General features: G+C 38.7%; 1 protein-coding gene across 1 annotated transcript; it reads left to right on the top strand.

The window, feature by feature from the left end:
• Positions 1 to 1,164: 1,164 nt before the first annotated feature.
• Positions 1,165 to 14,887, top strand: LOC143815764 (pancreatic secretory granule membrane major glycoprotein GP2-like). Its single transcript, XM_077295357.1, has 11 exons — positions 1,165 to 1,305; positions 3,851 to 3,865; positions 7,004 to 7,192; positions 7,327 to 7,422; positions 7,882 to 8,102; positions 9,383 to 9,537; positions 11,003 to 11,248; positions 11,475 to 11,631; positions 12,064 to 12,127; positions 13,958 to 13,993; positions 14,487 to 14,887. Exons 1-11 carry the CDS (start codon positions 1,257 to 1,259, stop codon positions 14,543 to 14,545), a joined length of 1,287 nt encoding a protein of 428 aa, XP_077151472.1. The 5' UTR covers positions 1,165 to 1,256; the 3' UTR covers positions 14,546 to 14,887.
• The last annotated feature ends 1,801 nt before the right edge of the window (positions 14,888 to 16,688 follow it).

Here is a 16,688-nt window from a genome sequence, read left to right as displayed (position 1 = left end):
TCACTGCCGATAGTGTCATACTCACCAATGGGGGAGGCAGCACTAAAAGTACCTAGGGCAACAGAAACTCTAAATACGGCCCTGCTCCTGATTCCTGACTACAACACAGTTTTAGCCCAAATGGTTTGGATTAGAAAATGGGGTCTCCTGACTGCAACACAGTTTTAGCACAATCTAGATAGATGCTGGAAGATCGATTTCACACAGGAAAGGATTGGATCTAACTAAATGATAATTTCCCTTGCAGCAGCAGAAGCAGCCTCTCTGCACTGTTACACTGCGAAAATGGTGCCAACAAAACAAGATATCTGCTTTTTATATGGAGAGGGACATGTGACTTCAGCCGCCAATCTCAGAAGCCCTTGTGTCATGATGTTGTGGATGGTTTCCGCACCCTGATGTACACACGTTAAGTTATGAAAGAAAAAAAAATGAAAAAAAAAAATTACACTCCGCAGCTCCATTGACTTAGATATACCCCCTCCCCTCATAAAACATGTTCCCCCACTCATCATAGAGCACCGATATCCTAGACATAGTCAAAACAAAAGCATTAGTTGAAATGCGATTATTTACCAAAATTCACCACATTTTGCCGACTTTGAGGAAAAATGCTCTTTGAGATTGGCGAACGTTTTCCAATCAAGTTTGCTCATCTCTATTACAGATATCAAGGTATCCTTTTATTCAGCTTCCTGTGATCTACATGCCTACATGTAGGGTTGATCCTAATGACAGATTCCCTTTAGGTTTTCGAAATACTTGCACAAGCAAAACTGTTCAAGGAATCCCCTTCATAAAGGACGTAGCTCAGTTAATTTAAGCTTTCTTCTTATATTGGCTACACGTACTGCTATGCATAGAAAAAAATGACGTTTAACCCACAGTGTCAGGAACACCTCATGACCATGACATGTAACCTTGGGGGTAAGGTAGGGCAACAACTCATCTTCAAAGGTAGTATCCACTGCATCTGTATAGTTACATTCCTGAACTACGCCTGTAAAACATTAAAGGCCAAGACTGTAATAGGGGGAATGCAATTAGCCATATACACCCCAAGCTAGTACCTCCCTTCTAGGTTTGATCCAAACCCCTTCAGTCTCTACGTCATTGCCCTAATACACCCCCTAAACATCTAGAGTATTTCTGCCTCCTTGGGAGTATTAGCCCTATAAAAGCAAAAGAGACTGTGTGCATCACCGTTGCTAGCACATCTGCATCTTGTCCTGAAGAAGAAGCAGAACACTGAAAGAATGAAATTACTTCTCTTCTTTGCCTTGTGCTCTCTGCTGAAATATGCAGGTAACATCTGATTACTGAGGATTACACAATTCTATAGGGATGTATTTCTGTTTACTATTGCTTCTATATTTTCTCATCTTTTTATTTTTTTTTTAATTTTTAAGATTTAGCATGAAGCAGCAATTCTGATGCATTGATGATATTCAGTTTTCTTTCAAAGTTAAATAGGTTTTCTAGAGTCGACAAATAATTGTTAATCTTTGCATAAAATATGACAAACAACTATTTTCCACTATACTTTCTACTTCAGTCATTCAACAAATGCCTTTATTGATGATGTCCACAAATCTGCAAATGTATTGGGGTCATAAATAATGTAGTGATAGTACAGACTGTATCTACTATATCCAGTCATTATTAAGAAAAATTCCAAGTGTCAGCAACTGAATAGAATCTTCAAAGTTTTAAATGAAATAACACTTGCAGTAGATGCGTTTATTATATATTAGGGATGAAGTATCTTATAGTGCTGCTTATTGACTGTATATTTTGGGGGATTGTGATTTGATGAAAGGGAGCCTGTCACATTGTGCATGCAGTCCTGTATGTGGACATATGGTACAGAAGAGGAGAAGCTGAGCAGATTAATACATAGCAATGTCCAGGAAAAATAAAAAAATAATACCCGCACTGCTGCCTATCGCGATCATCTATCAGCGTGCCCTACGCTGCTATTCCAGTACCAATACCAACTACTCCACATACGGGCGCTTCGGGTGCATAACCAAAAAGTGCATCAAATCCAGAAAAAAAGAAAAAAACGGTTTGCACTCACCAAGCCCGATGAAACAAATTAGTCTTTATTAGGACATGTGCGATATGGACAGGGAGATCATGTTGACCACAGGATGACAGCTGACACAGCTGTCATCCTGTGGTCAACATGATCTCCCTGTCCATATCGCACATGTCCTAATAAAGACTAATTTGTGTCGTCGGGCTTGGTGAGTGCAAACCGGTTTTTTTTCTTTTTTTCTAGATTATTACATAGGTTAGTGGGAAAAAAATTACTATAACCTGGATTTTATCCTTTAAATCTGTAGTCCAGTAGGAGGACCTATTTATTAAGTGACAACTATCTCAGTAAGCACAATCATATTGGGAAAGATGTCGAACACTGAGTGGGACTGACCTCCGAATTACCAAGCAAGGTAGAAACAGGGATTTAACTAAGTAAAATTCAATTTATTCCCTCAAAACTATATATCAGTCTGCTCATCTCCTCCTGCTCTGTAACATGATGCCCGCAGATAGGACTGCATATAAAGGTTCCCTTAACGTTTTGTTTTCAGAACAAGATGTCAATGGTTTTTTTTTACAAGGACAGATCTGCTTTTAGACTTAGATAAGGATAATATCCAACCTTATAAAATAAGTGTTTATATTACACTCTGTTTGCAAAGCAAACTGGAAATGCATTGCAATGAAAGTGCCCATTACCTCTGTTTTGGTAGTTAAAAAAGATGTATGAGATTAGAAGACAACTACCACTGTTTTCCAGCAATTGTACCACTTTTGTCCATATGCCCTGTTCAGTATTGCTTCTCTACCCTAGTTAGTGCATCGGAGCTAATAGAAACATGGATTAGAGGGCCACTGTTTCTGGCAACTATAATTTTAAGGCCGGGGTCACACTTGCAACTGCAATGCGAGAAACTCGCGCAAGTCTCTCGCATCAATGCTCAGCACTGCCGCCGACACTCGGGACCGGAGTGTGCATGTGTTTCTATGTAGCTGTATTCTATGCAGCTGAATGCTCCGGTCATAACCGCTGGCAGCAGTGCTAGGACTTGATGCGAGTTTCTCGCATTGCACATGCAAGTGTGACACCGGCCTATAATAGTTGTGCAATGGCAGATTACGTGCTACCAATTGAAAATAAAAGGCAGCTTATGACTTCAATGAATGCTGATAATCCTAAAAAAGACTTTGGACATGCTTGTAATGTATAGACCAGTGTTCCCAAACTGGAGTCCTCCACCAAAACATGCCTTCAGGACTTCCTTAATATTACACAGGTGATGGAATTATCACCTGTGTAGTACTACAGGGATCCTGAAAACATGATCTGTTTGTGGTTCTGGAGGACTGGCGTTGGAAGGACACTGACTGACATAGACTTTTCAAGTCCACCAGAGCTGTTCTCTGTTTTAGCCCTTACAAGATGTTCTGTATGAAGTGATTCTTGGCTCCTGCTCGCTAACCATTACCCTCTGAAAAGCCATCTAGACCAGAATATTGCTTTTAACACTAGAAGTCCCAGAGAGGGGTCATTTAACATTTCTACCTTTGGAACCCAGAGACGGGTCGAATGACCTGAAGGATTTTAGCTAACATCCTCTAATCACCGTCTTTTGTTCTGTAATTAAGGCCATTACTGTCGCACCACAGGAGGTTGTTGTTTTCCATTGAGTTTAGCCATTTAGTTTCTAGTTAGTTGACAGAATTTATTAAAGATATCAAAATGTGGTTATTAATTTTATTTAAACCAACATTCGCCATATCTGATCATTAAAATGTCTTCTCTTCTCCTCTTCTTTTGCAGCTGCACAATGCTATTGTAAGTACTTAATGTGTTGTTTGTTTTATAATTATACATTATTCGTGTAGTACAGTTTCATCAACACAATGAAAGGCAGAACTACAGTTGTCTTAGGGTACCGTCACACAGTGCCATTTTCATCGCTACGACGGCACGATCCGTGACGTCGCAGCGTCGTATGATTATCGCTCCAGCGTCGTAGACTGCGGTCACACTTTGCAATCACGGCGCTGGAGCGATGCCGAAGTCCCCGGGTAACCAGGGTAAACATCGGGTTACTAAGCGCAGGGCCGCGCTTAGTAACCCGATGTTTACCCTGGTTACCAGCGTAAACGTAAAAAAAACAAACAGTACATACTCACATTCCGGTGTCTGTCCCCCGGCGTTCTGCTTCTCTGCACTGTGTAAGCGCCATAGCCGGAAAGCAGAGCGGTGACGTCACCGCTGTGCTCGCTTTCTGGCCAGCAGGCGCTCACAGTGCAGAGAAGCTGAGACGCCGGGGGACAGACACCGGAATGTGAGTATGTACTGTTTGTTTTTTTACGTTTACGCTGGTAACCAGGGTAAACATCGGGTTACTAAGCACGGCCCTGCGCTTAGTTACCCGATGTTTACCCTGGTTACAAGAGAACACATCGCTGGATCGGTGTCACACACAACGATCCAGCGATGTCAGCGGGTGATCAAGCGACGAAAGAAAGTTCCAAACGATCTGCTACGACGTACGATTCTCAGCGTGATGTCTGATCGCAGTAGCGTGTCAGACACAGCGATATCGTAACGATATCGCTAGAACGTCACGAATCGTGCCGTTGTAGCGATGAAAATTTCACTGTGTGACGGTACCCTTAGGAGCAAACATAGAAGGAGTGCTATATTTATGTTTATATTTGCACACCATAGCAGGCTCGGACTGGCACACAGGGAATAAGGGAATCTACTGGTTTGCCACCGTCATGAGCAATGCTTCGCAGGGTACATTTGATGAACTATATACAGACAGGCCACCTGCCGTAGTATTAACATGTATCTTCAAAACTGTCATAAATGCCTCTGGCATTTTTACTTACCAGTTGGATGAGGGTCCACCAATTCTACCTCACTACATCCTCCATATATATTAGTTGTAATGTAACTGCACACTCAGCGCATATTGCCATTCATATGTATGGAGAATGTGTTGGTTGAAAATTTGGAAACAAGCATTAGGTAATATTTGCATGTAGTTGTAGAGGGGGTCCCCAGTATCAATGTTACTATTGGGCCCTTGGAGATCCAGTCTGACATTGCACCTTAGTGACATCCAGCTGTGGGAACATATCTGAAATTTGCATTCTGTTTCTCATCTCAGTTGTTTTCTATTTTTTCATAAATAGTTAAAACAGAGTCTTGCATGGTGTTAATACACAATCTAGTTCTAAATTTAAAATAAGGAAGCTCCTTTTAAAGAATTACTATCATTTCAACTTTTTTCCATATATCAATCTTACTACTACTATTAGTGGCAAGGGCTTAGTACTGCACATCCGCTTCCTATTCAAATCAATAGGATGTGGATGTGAAGTACCCTGTGGTAGCCATTGCAAGTAGACAGAACACCTTGGCAAATGACTACTACCTCTGCCGCCGCTGCCATGATAATAGCTGATCGGCGGGGGATGCCAAGGGTCGGACCCCAGCCGATCAGACATTGATGTCTTATCCTAGTAATGTAAAAGTAGTGGACAACCTCTTTAAGTGTTCTACTGTCACATCCCACTGCTGGATTTACAGTAACACTGCTCAGTACTGTTGTATAATGTTCCCCATACTACTACTGCTGATTGTATGTAGGATAGAAGAGCAGGATGTCCGGACTCCTATGTGTGCTGTGTATTGGGACCACATAGTAGCTAGTCTCTCTTCTCTTGGAAATGAGTTCAGAGAAAATTAACAATTAGATATAAAGCCTATAGAAGGGTAAACCTGTTGCGCTAATTGCAGACAAAGGAACATGTAATGGCTGGAAACAGTGGTATTACCCACAAGCATACCAGCTTCCTCCTAAAAGTCACCTGAAGCAACAGTTGTACAGTAAATATTGTTGAAAATATGCAACTTTATAACATATCTGATCAGAGAAATCTGTTTCTTTCCCTGCTAGAATTGATCAGTCATTATCAAAAGTCTCAATTCTTAGGTAAAATCTGCATTCAGTGAAGACACTATCCTATTACTGAGATAGGAAATATGAGAGTCACTACCGATATGATTCTATATAGATAGAAGGGGGAGGAGGTAGGTGGAGGAGGGAGGAGCTCTGCCTGTAGCTCCTCCCTCCTACATACAATTGTATCTGTGACGACTGTAAGATATATTACAAAACTGCTTATTTTCATATGTACTATTGATTTATGAAATAAAAATGAAAACAACGGTTACTCTTTAAGAAATTAATAGTCACAGAAAGTAGACCAAAAAACATTAAATTCAGGGGTGAACATGCATGAAAAAAGTTGTGAAAATGGAATGTGTATGACTAGCTAAAAGTTGATGCTATTTCGCGATGGTTTTTTGTATTAATTGTTTTATCATATACTGTAGTGTTTGTGGATTATTCTAAAGGTATAACTTAGGGATCATTTAAACAATAGTTTTTCTCGTTCAAGTTCTATCCGTGTTTTCCATGGATAGAACTAGTGCCCATTATAGTCTATGAGGCTGCTCACATGCCAGTGTATTTTTGCAGACATAGGGGTCTGCACAAAATCAGGGAGACATGTCCAATATTGATGCGAGTGTTGGATCAAAATTACCAATGTAAGACTATTGGTCTGTGAAATCACAGACTGTTTGAGAGGAGAAAGCGCTCTCTTCTTTTTTATTCAAACTAGAAACAATGGTGGAATGCTGATTGTGGCAAACTGATGAAAATTGGATAAAAAAACTGGTGTAACTTGGACCATGAGAGAAATCACTGAAAGCCAAATGAGCCCTTAGATAAATAAAAAAATCCATTATTCACTATATTTTTTTAAATTTTGTATAAAAATCCCTAGTTTGTAATTTTTTTGTTAATAGGGTAAATAGATTTGTATTTAAGAACTCCCACTCCCTTATATGTATGCTGCCATTTGATTTACAATGGTAATAAAATAGAATATTTTTTTTCTACAGCTGGTACTAGTCCTATTCTGTGCAGTGATGCTACCTGTGGCGGGTTTTGTACATCTGATAATGGATGCTATTGCAATGATGGTCTAACACAATGTGTTCCTAATTCAAACTCGTGCGGAATGGAAGACAACAGCTGTTGTGCTGCGCTCTCCAAGTGGTACTGGGATAGTACTCAGCAATGCTGCACACGTAAGTGGGGATAATTGACACTAATGTTCATACCCTTGACAGTTGTAGAAACGTAGAAATAAGAAGAGCGATATCATTGCTGACAGTAGAACGCTATTAACCTTCTTGTTACTGGTTTTGTCATTGTGTTACAGAAACAGTAGTGTGCAGTCCAAGCTGTTACAGTGATGAAGTTTGTGACAAAGAATCGGCAACGTGCAACTGTAATGCTTCTAAGTACGCAGGAAATAGTGAGTGTTTGCCATGTTTCCAGCTTATAATTGACAGTGAATGCGTTCTCAGGTCACTGAAAGAATATATTCATGTTCTCCTTGTGATATAATATGGTAGAAGGTCATCAGATTATTACCTAAAGAACAACGGCCATAGATGGATTTTGCAATTTTTGCAGCCCAAAAAATGCAATTAACCTACACAGTAATCGCACATTTATAAACTACTGGCTTTTAGCATTGGTTTTGTTGTATTCAATCACAACAAAGCTAAAATCCTAAAAAAGGTGAATGAGATTTGATACACTCACATTTCCTACAGTGTAATATGTGGTTTTCACAGCTTTCTAAAGCAAAAAACAGAATCAGACATTGTAATACCTATATGAGGAGTGATTGTACTTCCCAACCTGCAACATCTCGGATGTGAGTCCACGTTCTACTAAACTGTATGGTGAATTTTGTATTTCTCTGCAGCTCCACAAGATTTGGCACCTACAGTGGCTTGTGATGGTGGCGTAATGGTGGCATCTGTCAGCCAGTGCAGGCTCGAAGAACTTGGTTATGACTACGAAAGTTTTCATCTAATTGATAACTCCACTTCATGTACATTTACTTATAATGAAACTATTAAAAATTTACGTGAAAGAAGTATTCAAGTAAAAGCAGCCGTAGGATGGTGTGGGAATATTAACACGGTAAGCTATTTTTCTTGTCACAATTTTGTTCCATTAGTATTTTAGCATATTAAGTTACATTTTTGTATTCTCATGAGAAATCTTGTGCGTGTATTAATAGTAATTCATTTCATAAATCACCAATAGCCAAACCATAGCTGAAATGCCCCATTGCAATGACAGCCACGCCACCACTAAATTACCTGAAGAAATTACATGTAAGCGGAGACTTATGTTTTGTGACCAGGCCTGATTGTCATCTCAAAATTAAAAAAAACAGCTTTGCCATGTATTTCTTATGTTTTCTAAGGAACAAAGTTATCTAACTGCTCTCTTAACTTATACAGTAACTGGTTGTGCCATCTTACAGACTCGGCTAGCGCCATTGTCTTCTTTATACCTATTTAATCTAGCTTCATTATATATTATTGATACTGAAAAAGCACAACAAAGCACAGTATATAATGCAAAAAGGTGTAAACCACATTATTCTGGAAACTTTTATAAAACTAATTCAAAGGCTAATGAACTACATTTAGAGTCATCTTTTCCTAATGAAAAAGGGTTAGAAATGTTAAACTGTTTGGACAACTCATATCCCACCATGTCTAGTAGAACATTTCATGGTAGCATGGTGGTCCAATTTTCTATGTGAAAGAAAAAAAGGAACTCAAACTGTTTGAGCACAGTCCTATTCATCAAGTGCTCTGCAAAAACTGCATAGCATCAGGTCAGGAGCAGGTTGGTAGAGAAAATTTGTTGGGGCCTCTACGCTCTTCTAGCGCTATGGGTCTGTTGCCCGAATAGGTTAACATATGAAAAATTTCTCCATCCGTAATTTGGAAATAATGACTCTAAATGTAGTTCTGATGCCTGCAAATGTGCCACTGAGTCACTGAAATAGTTTTATAACCGTTTCCAGGAGCAAATGGCTTTAAAGCTAAATGTTTTCCAATGGTGCATATATATTAGGCATATTTTAAACATATAGTTCAATCTTAGAATCAATATATAATGAGGCTATATTGAAAATTGATATTGATGGCATCCAACCTCCGGGACTCTAAATGCATAGTGAGTTTTTGTGCATGCTAGCACATTATGGTTACCAGAAAAGCCACTGAAGGACATAAAACCATCAGCGTGACAAATTCTGAATAGGAGGGCACATCTAAAGGGAATCAAATAATTTTTTTTTCGAAACTGAATGATCCTGTGTACATCCTCTTGTAAAGTTTAATGAAAGCAAATATGAAGATGTTCACATCCATGTAATCATTTTACTTTGCTTTGTTACCCAGAGAGATTCATCAAAAATCTATTTTACCAACACTCTCCACATCAGTCCATTTTCTGGTCCTCTTATTACCAAAAATCCGATTGTCTTCAACTTCACCTGTATATACAACCTGACTATGCAGACCAGCCTTAACTTCTCTCTAAATCCCATACTAAGGTGAGATATTGTGAAATGTAGAGAACAGTGACATTCTAGTATACCAGTGTCATATATTCCCACTTGATAATGTGACATTTCTGACCAGTACACAAGCTGCAAATAAACAGGAGATTTCCAAAGAACAGAAGTAGAAGACTGAGATAACAGGTTATAGTAACCTAAGTAAAGTGTTTGTTCTTAAGACTATATCCTGACAAGTGACTGGTATATATATTGTGTGCTGATCATCGAATAATTGTAGTCCAATATTGAATAGGTTCCATTGGTGCTAGAATAAAGAACAAAAAGCTGGAACAAATCCTGTCTACAAATAGATGTAAATCTGCACCCAAACATACTCCGACGCACAATATAAAGGCCTCCTGAGTAATGTTAGGGCAGCCTTCCCTATCAGTCTGATTACCTGTGTAGGATCTGTTCACACGACTTCCAGGTTCCACCGAGATTTTAGAAGCAAAACTGTTTCAGAAAACCACTGGTGGGATTTTTCCTAAAGTGCTAGCAACTTCTTAATAGTTTTTTTGTCGTTTTTCTCTCCATTTTACACAGTAGTGGAGAGCAGCTTCCTAGCAAAAATTAGCATGTTACTTCTTTTACCACTTTCTGAACCCTAAAGCAATTAAAAGAAGTGACAAAAGACTTAGTATGGGTACAGCAAGGTCATTTTTATATTGCCCTGCACTATGTACATTTTTAGTGACAGTTTTTTAGTGCTTTTTCAGGAGGTGTTCCAAGCAAAATCTGCCTGAAAAGGACTTGGAAGGAAATTTAACCTTTGAGAAAATTGACACCTTTTATACTGACAGGAAATTATGGGTTAAAAAGGAAGTCGGGAGACAAGAGCACATAGGGTGAAATTGAAAGTTACAGATGAGAAGGGAGTTATGGAGTTGCTCACCTGAAAAGGTTGTGATTGTCACAACTCCAGTAATTGCCATGAATATTGCAGCTGCTGTAGTCCCAGAAGTAAATGAAGGTAGACCCTCTTTTGTATATCGATTAGTATAAAAAGAAGATTGATGTTTCAGAGTAGATCTGGCTGCTGTGGAAAGGATGCAGTTCCAGAAGGGAATAGTAATTTTACAGTTTTTATTTATATGCATTTCGGGCTCGCGCACTACATGTACCTTGTACAGTAGTTTGTTCTTGAGAAAGGGTTCAAAGCATGTAAAAATAAAACCTATGAAATTACTATTCCCATCTGGAACTGCATCCTTTCTACGGCAGCGCGGTCTACACTGAGACAACAATCTCATTTTCTACTAAAGGAATTTATGGGTAAATTATGCATTGGAACACATAAAATATAAGCCCTAATTCACGCCTCAGTTTTTATTTCCTCATGACTTGATTTTGTAACGCTTGTTTTCACTACAGAGAATAATGGTTGGTAGAGCTCTTATACTGGATTACTTATGGCTGCCAGTGGTGATATTGATGAGCCTTGTTTTTATTTTCATAGTTCAGTGGTTATACCCTCACCAGGAGCCGGGCTTGGATACTTCACAGTCACTATGTCTGCATATTCTGATTCAGAATTCACAGTTCCAATAGAGGCAGACCAAGATATATATGTTGGATCAGATATCTACGTGGGAGTCTTCTCTGAAGATTTGGATGCTGATTCATTTTCTTTAAGACTACAGAATTGTTATGCTACCCCTAGCCAGGATTTAAGTACCCCGAATGTTCAGCTTATAACCGGGGGGTAAGTCAAATACTACTCAACATTTCTTCATTCACATAACATGTCTATAGAGCTGGCCTGGTGAACATCCATATACTGGTACTCACCAAGTATGTGGAAAGTTTGCCTGGGCGTACCATAACAAGATGCATGTCCACTGCTCCAATGACACAAAACCATACAGTATGTCTCAGAGATCAGTATAATGTATGCCGTAGACTATAAATGTCATGTTCTGTATTTCCAGCTGTGCTGCAAATAGTGATGTCGTGACCAATGTCCTACAGAATGGAAATGGTTCTGAAGCTCGATTCCAAACTAGCGCATTTCTGTTTTCAAATTATCCTGAAGTCTATTTATTTTGTGAGGTGGAGATATGTAACAAATCAAGCAGTTGCGGAGCGGTAAGTAAATGGACTTTTAATAATAATAAAGCACACCTGCCATGATGAATATGCGACTCTATTAGTGGGCTCCATAAGGAGCTGAGCACATTTATGTATGGATTCGTTGCCAACATTTCATGATAATTTGAAATAGCATTCTGGCGTACAGTAGACATAATAGAATTATGGTTGACGGCCTGCCTACATAGGTGTCACTTACTGAGTAGGACTTCTTAAGTTCTCATAAGCCAAGAGCTGCTTGGAGATGAGACAATATGTTCATTCCTGATTGACAACTATTTCCTCACTCATTATTACATACAGTGATTATAATGCTTCACCACAAACCTGCCGATTAGTTCATCATTCCAGAGTTATTTCCACAAATCAGTTAATATTGTCACCTAAAACAATCTTGATGAATCTGACCCTTTTCTTTTCTGCTCACAGTGTACCTCTGGCCGTTCAGGAAAAGCTGCTGCCTCCGGAGTGGGTGTAACTCTGAGTTACCTAGGTAAATCTGATTCTTAAAGTAATACCGACTGACTGATATTTCCATAAACAGCTGTGAACCTCTGGAGGATGATGGCGGAGTTGTCTTTATTTCACTTACATTGCTCCATCATGTTCCACAGCGATTTACACACATTATCATCACTGTCCCCATTGGGGCTCACAATCTAGATTCCCTATCTGTATGTCTTTGGAGTGTGGGAGGAAAAGCACACAAACACTGGAAGAACATTGCCCTTGGTTTGAACCCACGACCCCAGTGCTGCAAAGCAAAAATGCTAACCACTGAGCCACCGTGCTGCCCTCGATAGCCATATTTGTGGTTATGCCATTAATACAGAATTGTGTATCATCTTTTCTCTGAATGTATATGAAGGTTGGCTTACAATGAGATAGGACATCAGTCTGTTATCATATTGAACCGAAAATATGACCGGCACATAGTACAGTTTTTATATACCCAACAGGTGACTGTAAAGAACATCCCATGCCAGGTTAAAAATACATACATACCCTGTTCCCATTTTTCATATTTAAAAATATTTAAAAAGCAAATTAGGTTTCACCATGCCTTTAAAAACACAACCTTTGAAAATATAATAATATTTTTCTGAAATTGGAGAATGCTTTAAATAAAAAATAAAAAAATAAATTTTGGGGTGGTGAGTTTTTTGATCACCTTTTCACCCTCAAATTTTTAATTTTGGGGGTGATAAGGTCCTCTCATATGACATTGATTACTGGGTACCCTGTTGCTTGGACACCCAGCAATAAACTGTAATCTGCTCAGGAGCTTGACAGCAATTGTGTATGTCCCTGCGATGCCCCTACAGGGAACATGAAGCCTTACACTGAACCATATTACTAATGGGCTATCCTTGTACATAAGTGCTTGGTCTTTTAGAGAGCAAGAGAGAGAAATGAACTTGTTTTAATATCTTTATTAACACAGAATGCTTTAAAGAGAATCTGACACCAAGTTTTTGCTAGCCTGTCAGAGAGCATCATAATGTAGGGGTAGAGACGCTGATTCCAGTAATGTATTACTTACTGATCTGCATGCTGTCATTTTGATAAACTCATCGTTTTCTCTGCCATAGATCTATCAGTTCCCTGAATGCTGATCTCTGTATAACCCCGCCCACACCACTGATTGGCAGCTTTCTGCCTAGTGTACATAGAAAGCTGCCAATCAGTAGTGGGGGCGGGGTATATATGGCTCATGAATATGGAGGACTACATGGCAGTGGGTTTACTAGTCCTCTAGTGACAATCCCATGCTGGTAAAAATGATTTTATCAAAACTACACTTAGCAGCCCTGTAAGTTACACATTGCTGGAATCATGGTCTTTGTCTCTACTTTATGCTGCTCTCAGATTAGATGGCAAAAACCTCAGATTCCCTTTAATAAACTATTTGAACATTTTTTATACTGTACAGCCCTGTTAACTAAGGTATCATCTCAACCATCCTCCACTATTTGCTTTCCTCCAACCGTCTTCCATAACAAAACTCTCCTTCCTCGTCACTAGACAAGTCCTCATGATCGTTTTCTTTTACATCCAGCAATATTCCAGCCATTAACAAGAATGTTTAAAGGTCGTTGTCTGTTATAAGAAGCTTTGGTCCCTTGTGTCGTACTTTATATTTGACCCCATGCTTACATCGTATGTCGGCATTGTGATCTTTTCTATCCTGTAGATGTATTATATAACATAAAGTGTAACCGATCTATGTGATCTCGATCATGCCAGAATATCTGATGTCATATTGATAGCATTTAGCATTTCTGGTATACAATATTTGATTTTTCTCTGATTTCTTTTGCAGATAATAGTGATCTCGATAGCTCTGGACATCACACAGGTAAGAGCATCCTATCACACAGTAGGCATTACCCAGCTTATTACATGTGTTACTCTCCATAATCATAACCATGCCCAGCACAAATTGTCTGACCATCTAACACTGGATAGTCAGCCATACTTTCTTCTAGTTGAATATTGTATATGGTAGATACAACCAACACATGCCAGGATTAACTTAGGTGTGCACTTTTAAGAAGTGAAATTACGGCACAGATTTAACTTGTAAAGTTTTATTTTAGCCGCACAAGTGTAAAGATTTTTTTGCCGACACTGTATATGTTCGGAAAAGCTCCTCAGCTCTCAGATATAGTGCGCACTTAGCCTAAAAAGCAAGACTAGTGAGTGGACCTGGGGTTTGGATACCAAGGGGAGGGTTAAGCAATGGGCCATATAGTTACCATAACACAATTATTGACAAGTGATCATAACAAATGTACAACATCCACATACCGTGATATGAAATAATTCCTTGTGTGTCTCGTTCTATGCAGTGGCATCTTGGACTATGTTGGCAGCCTCCCTGCTTGGACTGTTTGTGAAGTTCTTCTAGCAAGCTTCCTCAGACTCTTCTGGAAGCCATAAAACCGGACTAGATAATGGGTATTACTTGTAATTAAAGCTTGTTTTTCTTTTGGGACTATAGTTAAGTTATTTTTCTTCTTAATCCCTATATATTTGTCTGATAGGGATTGGTGACCATAAAAGGGATAATGTCTAGTAACAATACAATCATTGTACCCTTCACGTAGTAGCATATCACGCTAAAAAATGCTTAGTCCATGAATGCTCCAACATATCCTCTTCTGTTTTCTGTGCTGCTGAAATCAAAAACACAAATTTGTGTATTTATCCTCTCATTGTATAAAATAAATGTATTTGTAGTATACCAAGATTTGCGTGTGCTCATTAATTAGTAAGTTAGTAAAAAATGATCTGGTTCTGAAACAAAACAAGCCTTTGATCTAACATAATAAAGTACTATAATAAACAGAATAAGTGTAATGATTGGCAATTCTTCTTCTTCTCCTCATAATTGTTGTACAAAATGTAAATACCCCAATCAGTAACAGTGCTCTACTTGTTTTTCGTCATACAATTAATTAAAAAGGATCACAACAAATTAAAAATTAAAGATACAAAACTCGCCTCACTGATGCCCTACTCGTTCCATTCCAACTTTGCCTGGTCTTTCTGCAGTTGGCCCAGGAACGAGAGCTGCAGGGAATTGTTGATAGTTAAAACAGATCATGTGTCCAACCCCCAAGGACCCAAATACATGTCTTCAAGACCATCGGTATTGTACATCTGATTATGTATCCTCTTTTCTATTCTAATTGTCACATCTTAACTAGTAGATCTATAAAGACTTTCTAAAAGTTGCGTGACTTTCTAATGGCATCGCTTATATCAGATGCAAGAATGCTGTAATTGTGGAATAGTAGGATTCCCACCTTCTTTCACATATATATTATCTGTCACTAAAAATAAGCGATAAGCGAGTGTAATTCTGGTCAAATGTGTAAAGAATTAATATTAGTTAATAGTATGTTCCTCATGTAACTGAATGGCTGCATTGACTTATGTCCTACACAGACTAGGATCAAGGTCAGGAATTGTAATATATGGCCCTGTGACTGGTGTCCATGCAAATATTTAATAATGTTACCAATCTCGTAAACCACATGGTAAAAAAATTAAATATTAATACTCTCTATGCCTTACTAATAAGGGGTAATCACAGAAGAAAGCTAATCAGTTCAGATTATACATAATTGTCCCAACCACACAGTGACCGTATGACACAACATGAAATGTGCATATACAGAACTACCACTGGCCATACCTGATATCCACTCTTAGGGCCCAATTAGATGATTCATAGTTCATTTTCAATGCCAGTTAAATTAAATAAATTAAAATATTTTGTTTTAAATTCACATCCCAAAATCTTTGAAGGATTTTGAAAGTATGGACTATGGCGAACACATCACAATGATTCACTATGCAAGCCTGGAACCCCCAGTCCAAAAGTTCGGATTAGACTACTGGGGGAAGTTAGATCATCTGCAAAATATTATTAATACCGGTAAATCATTTTTTTAAAGTTATATTTTGAAAATGATTTTTTTTCTGGAGGCTGACAGGTTTTCAGCTAGGGTCATCCTGATGATAGGTTCTTTTTAAAGTCAATACATTGAATTAATTTTGGCCAAAGTGAAGTATCCTTTTTAATACACAATCCTCATCACTTAGTCACATTTTAATTTCTTCAGATAAAAGGCACGGTAAACTGTAAATGCTGCTGTTTGCAGTCCTAAAGAAAGCACTGTACGGTGAGACATTAGTTGATTCTCACTTGGGACAATATCCAGGATCATAAATCTGTGTATTCTGTTAAAAACAAAATAAGCAAAACTGTAAGAACCCAAACATGAGACGTCACCAAAAACATCCAATTCTCCATTGACACAATGTAAACAGCAGACCTATGGTTTGAGAGACTGAACAACGAGCCCGCCTACTTATGTGGTAGTGTGAGGGAAGGGAGGACGTAGTAGGATTTTTCCAAAGTGAATCTCTCTACAAATGTATGGTGATTCCGAAACAAAACTAACATTTGTTACATGCAGATTTGAGTGCGGTTGGCGGTCTGCACTCAAAGCATACATTCAAATCCAAATGAAAATCCAAGA

This window comes from Ranitomeya variabilis, chromosome 3 (genome assembly GCF_051348905.1).
Source record: "Ranitomeya variabilis isolate aRanVar5 chromosome 3, aRanVar5.hap1, whole genome shotgun sequence".
NCBI lineage: Eukaryota > Metazoa > Chordata > Amphibia > Anura > Dendrobatidae > Ranitomeya > Ranitomeya variabilis.
Note: the sequence above shows the minus strand (reverse complement) of the source record. Positions and strands in the feature narration are given on the sequence as shown.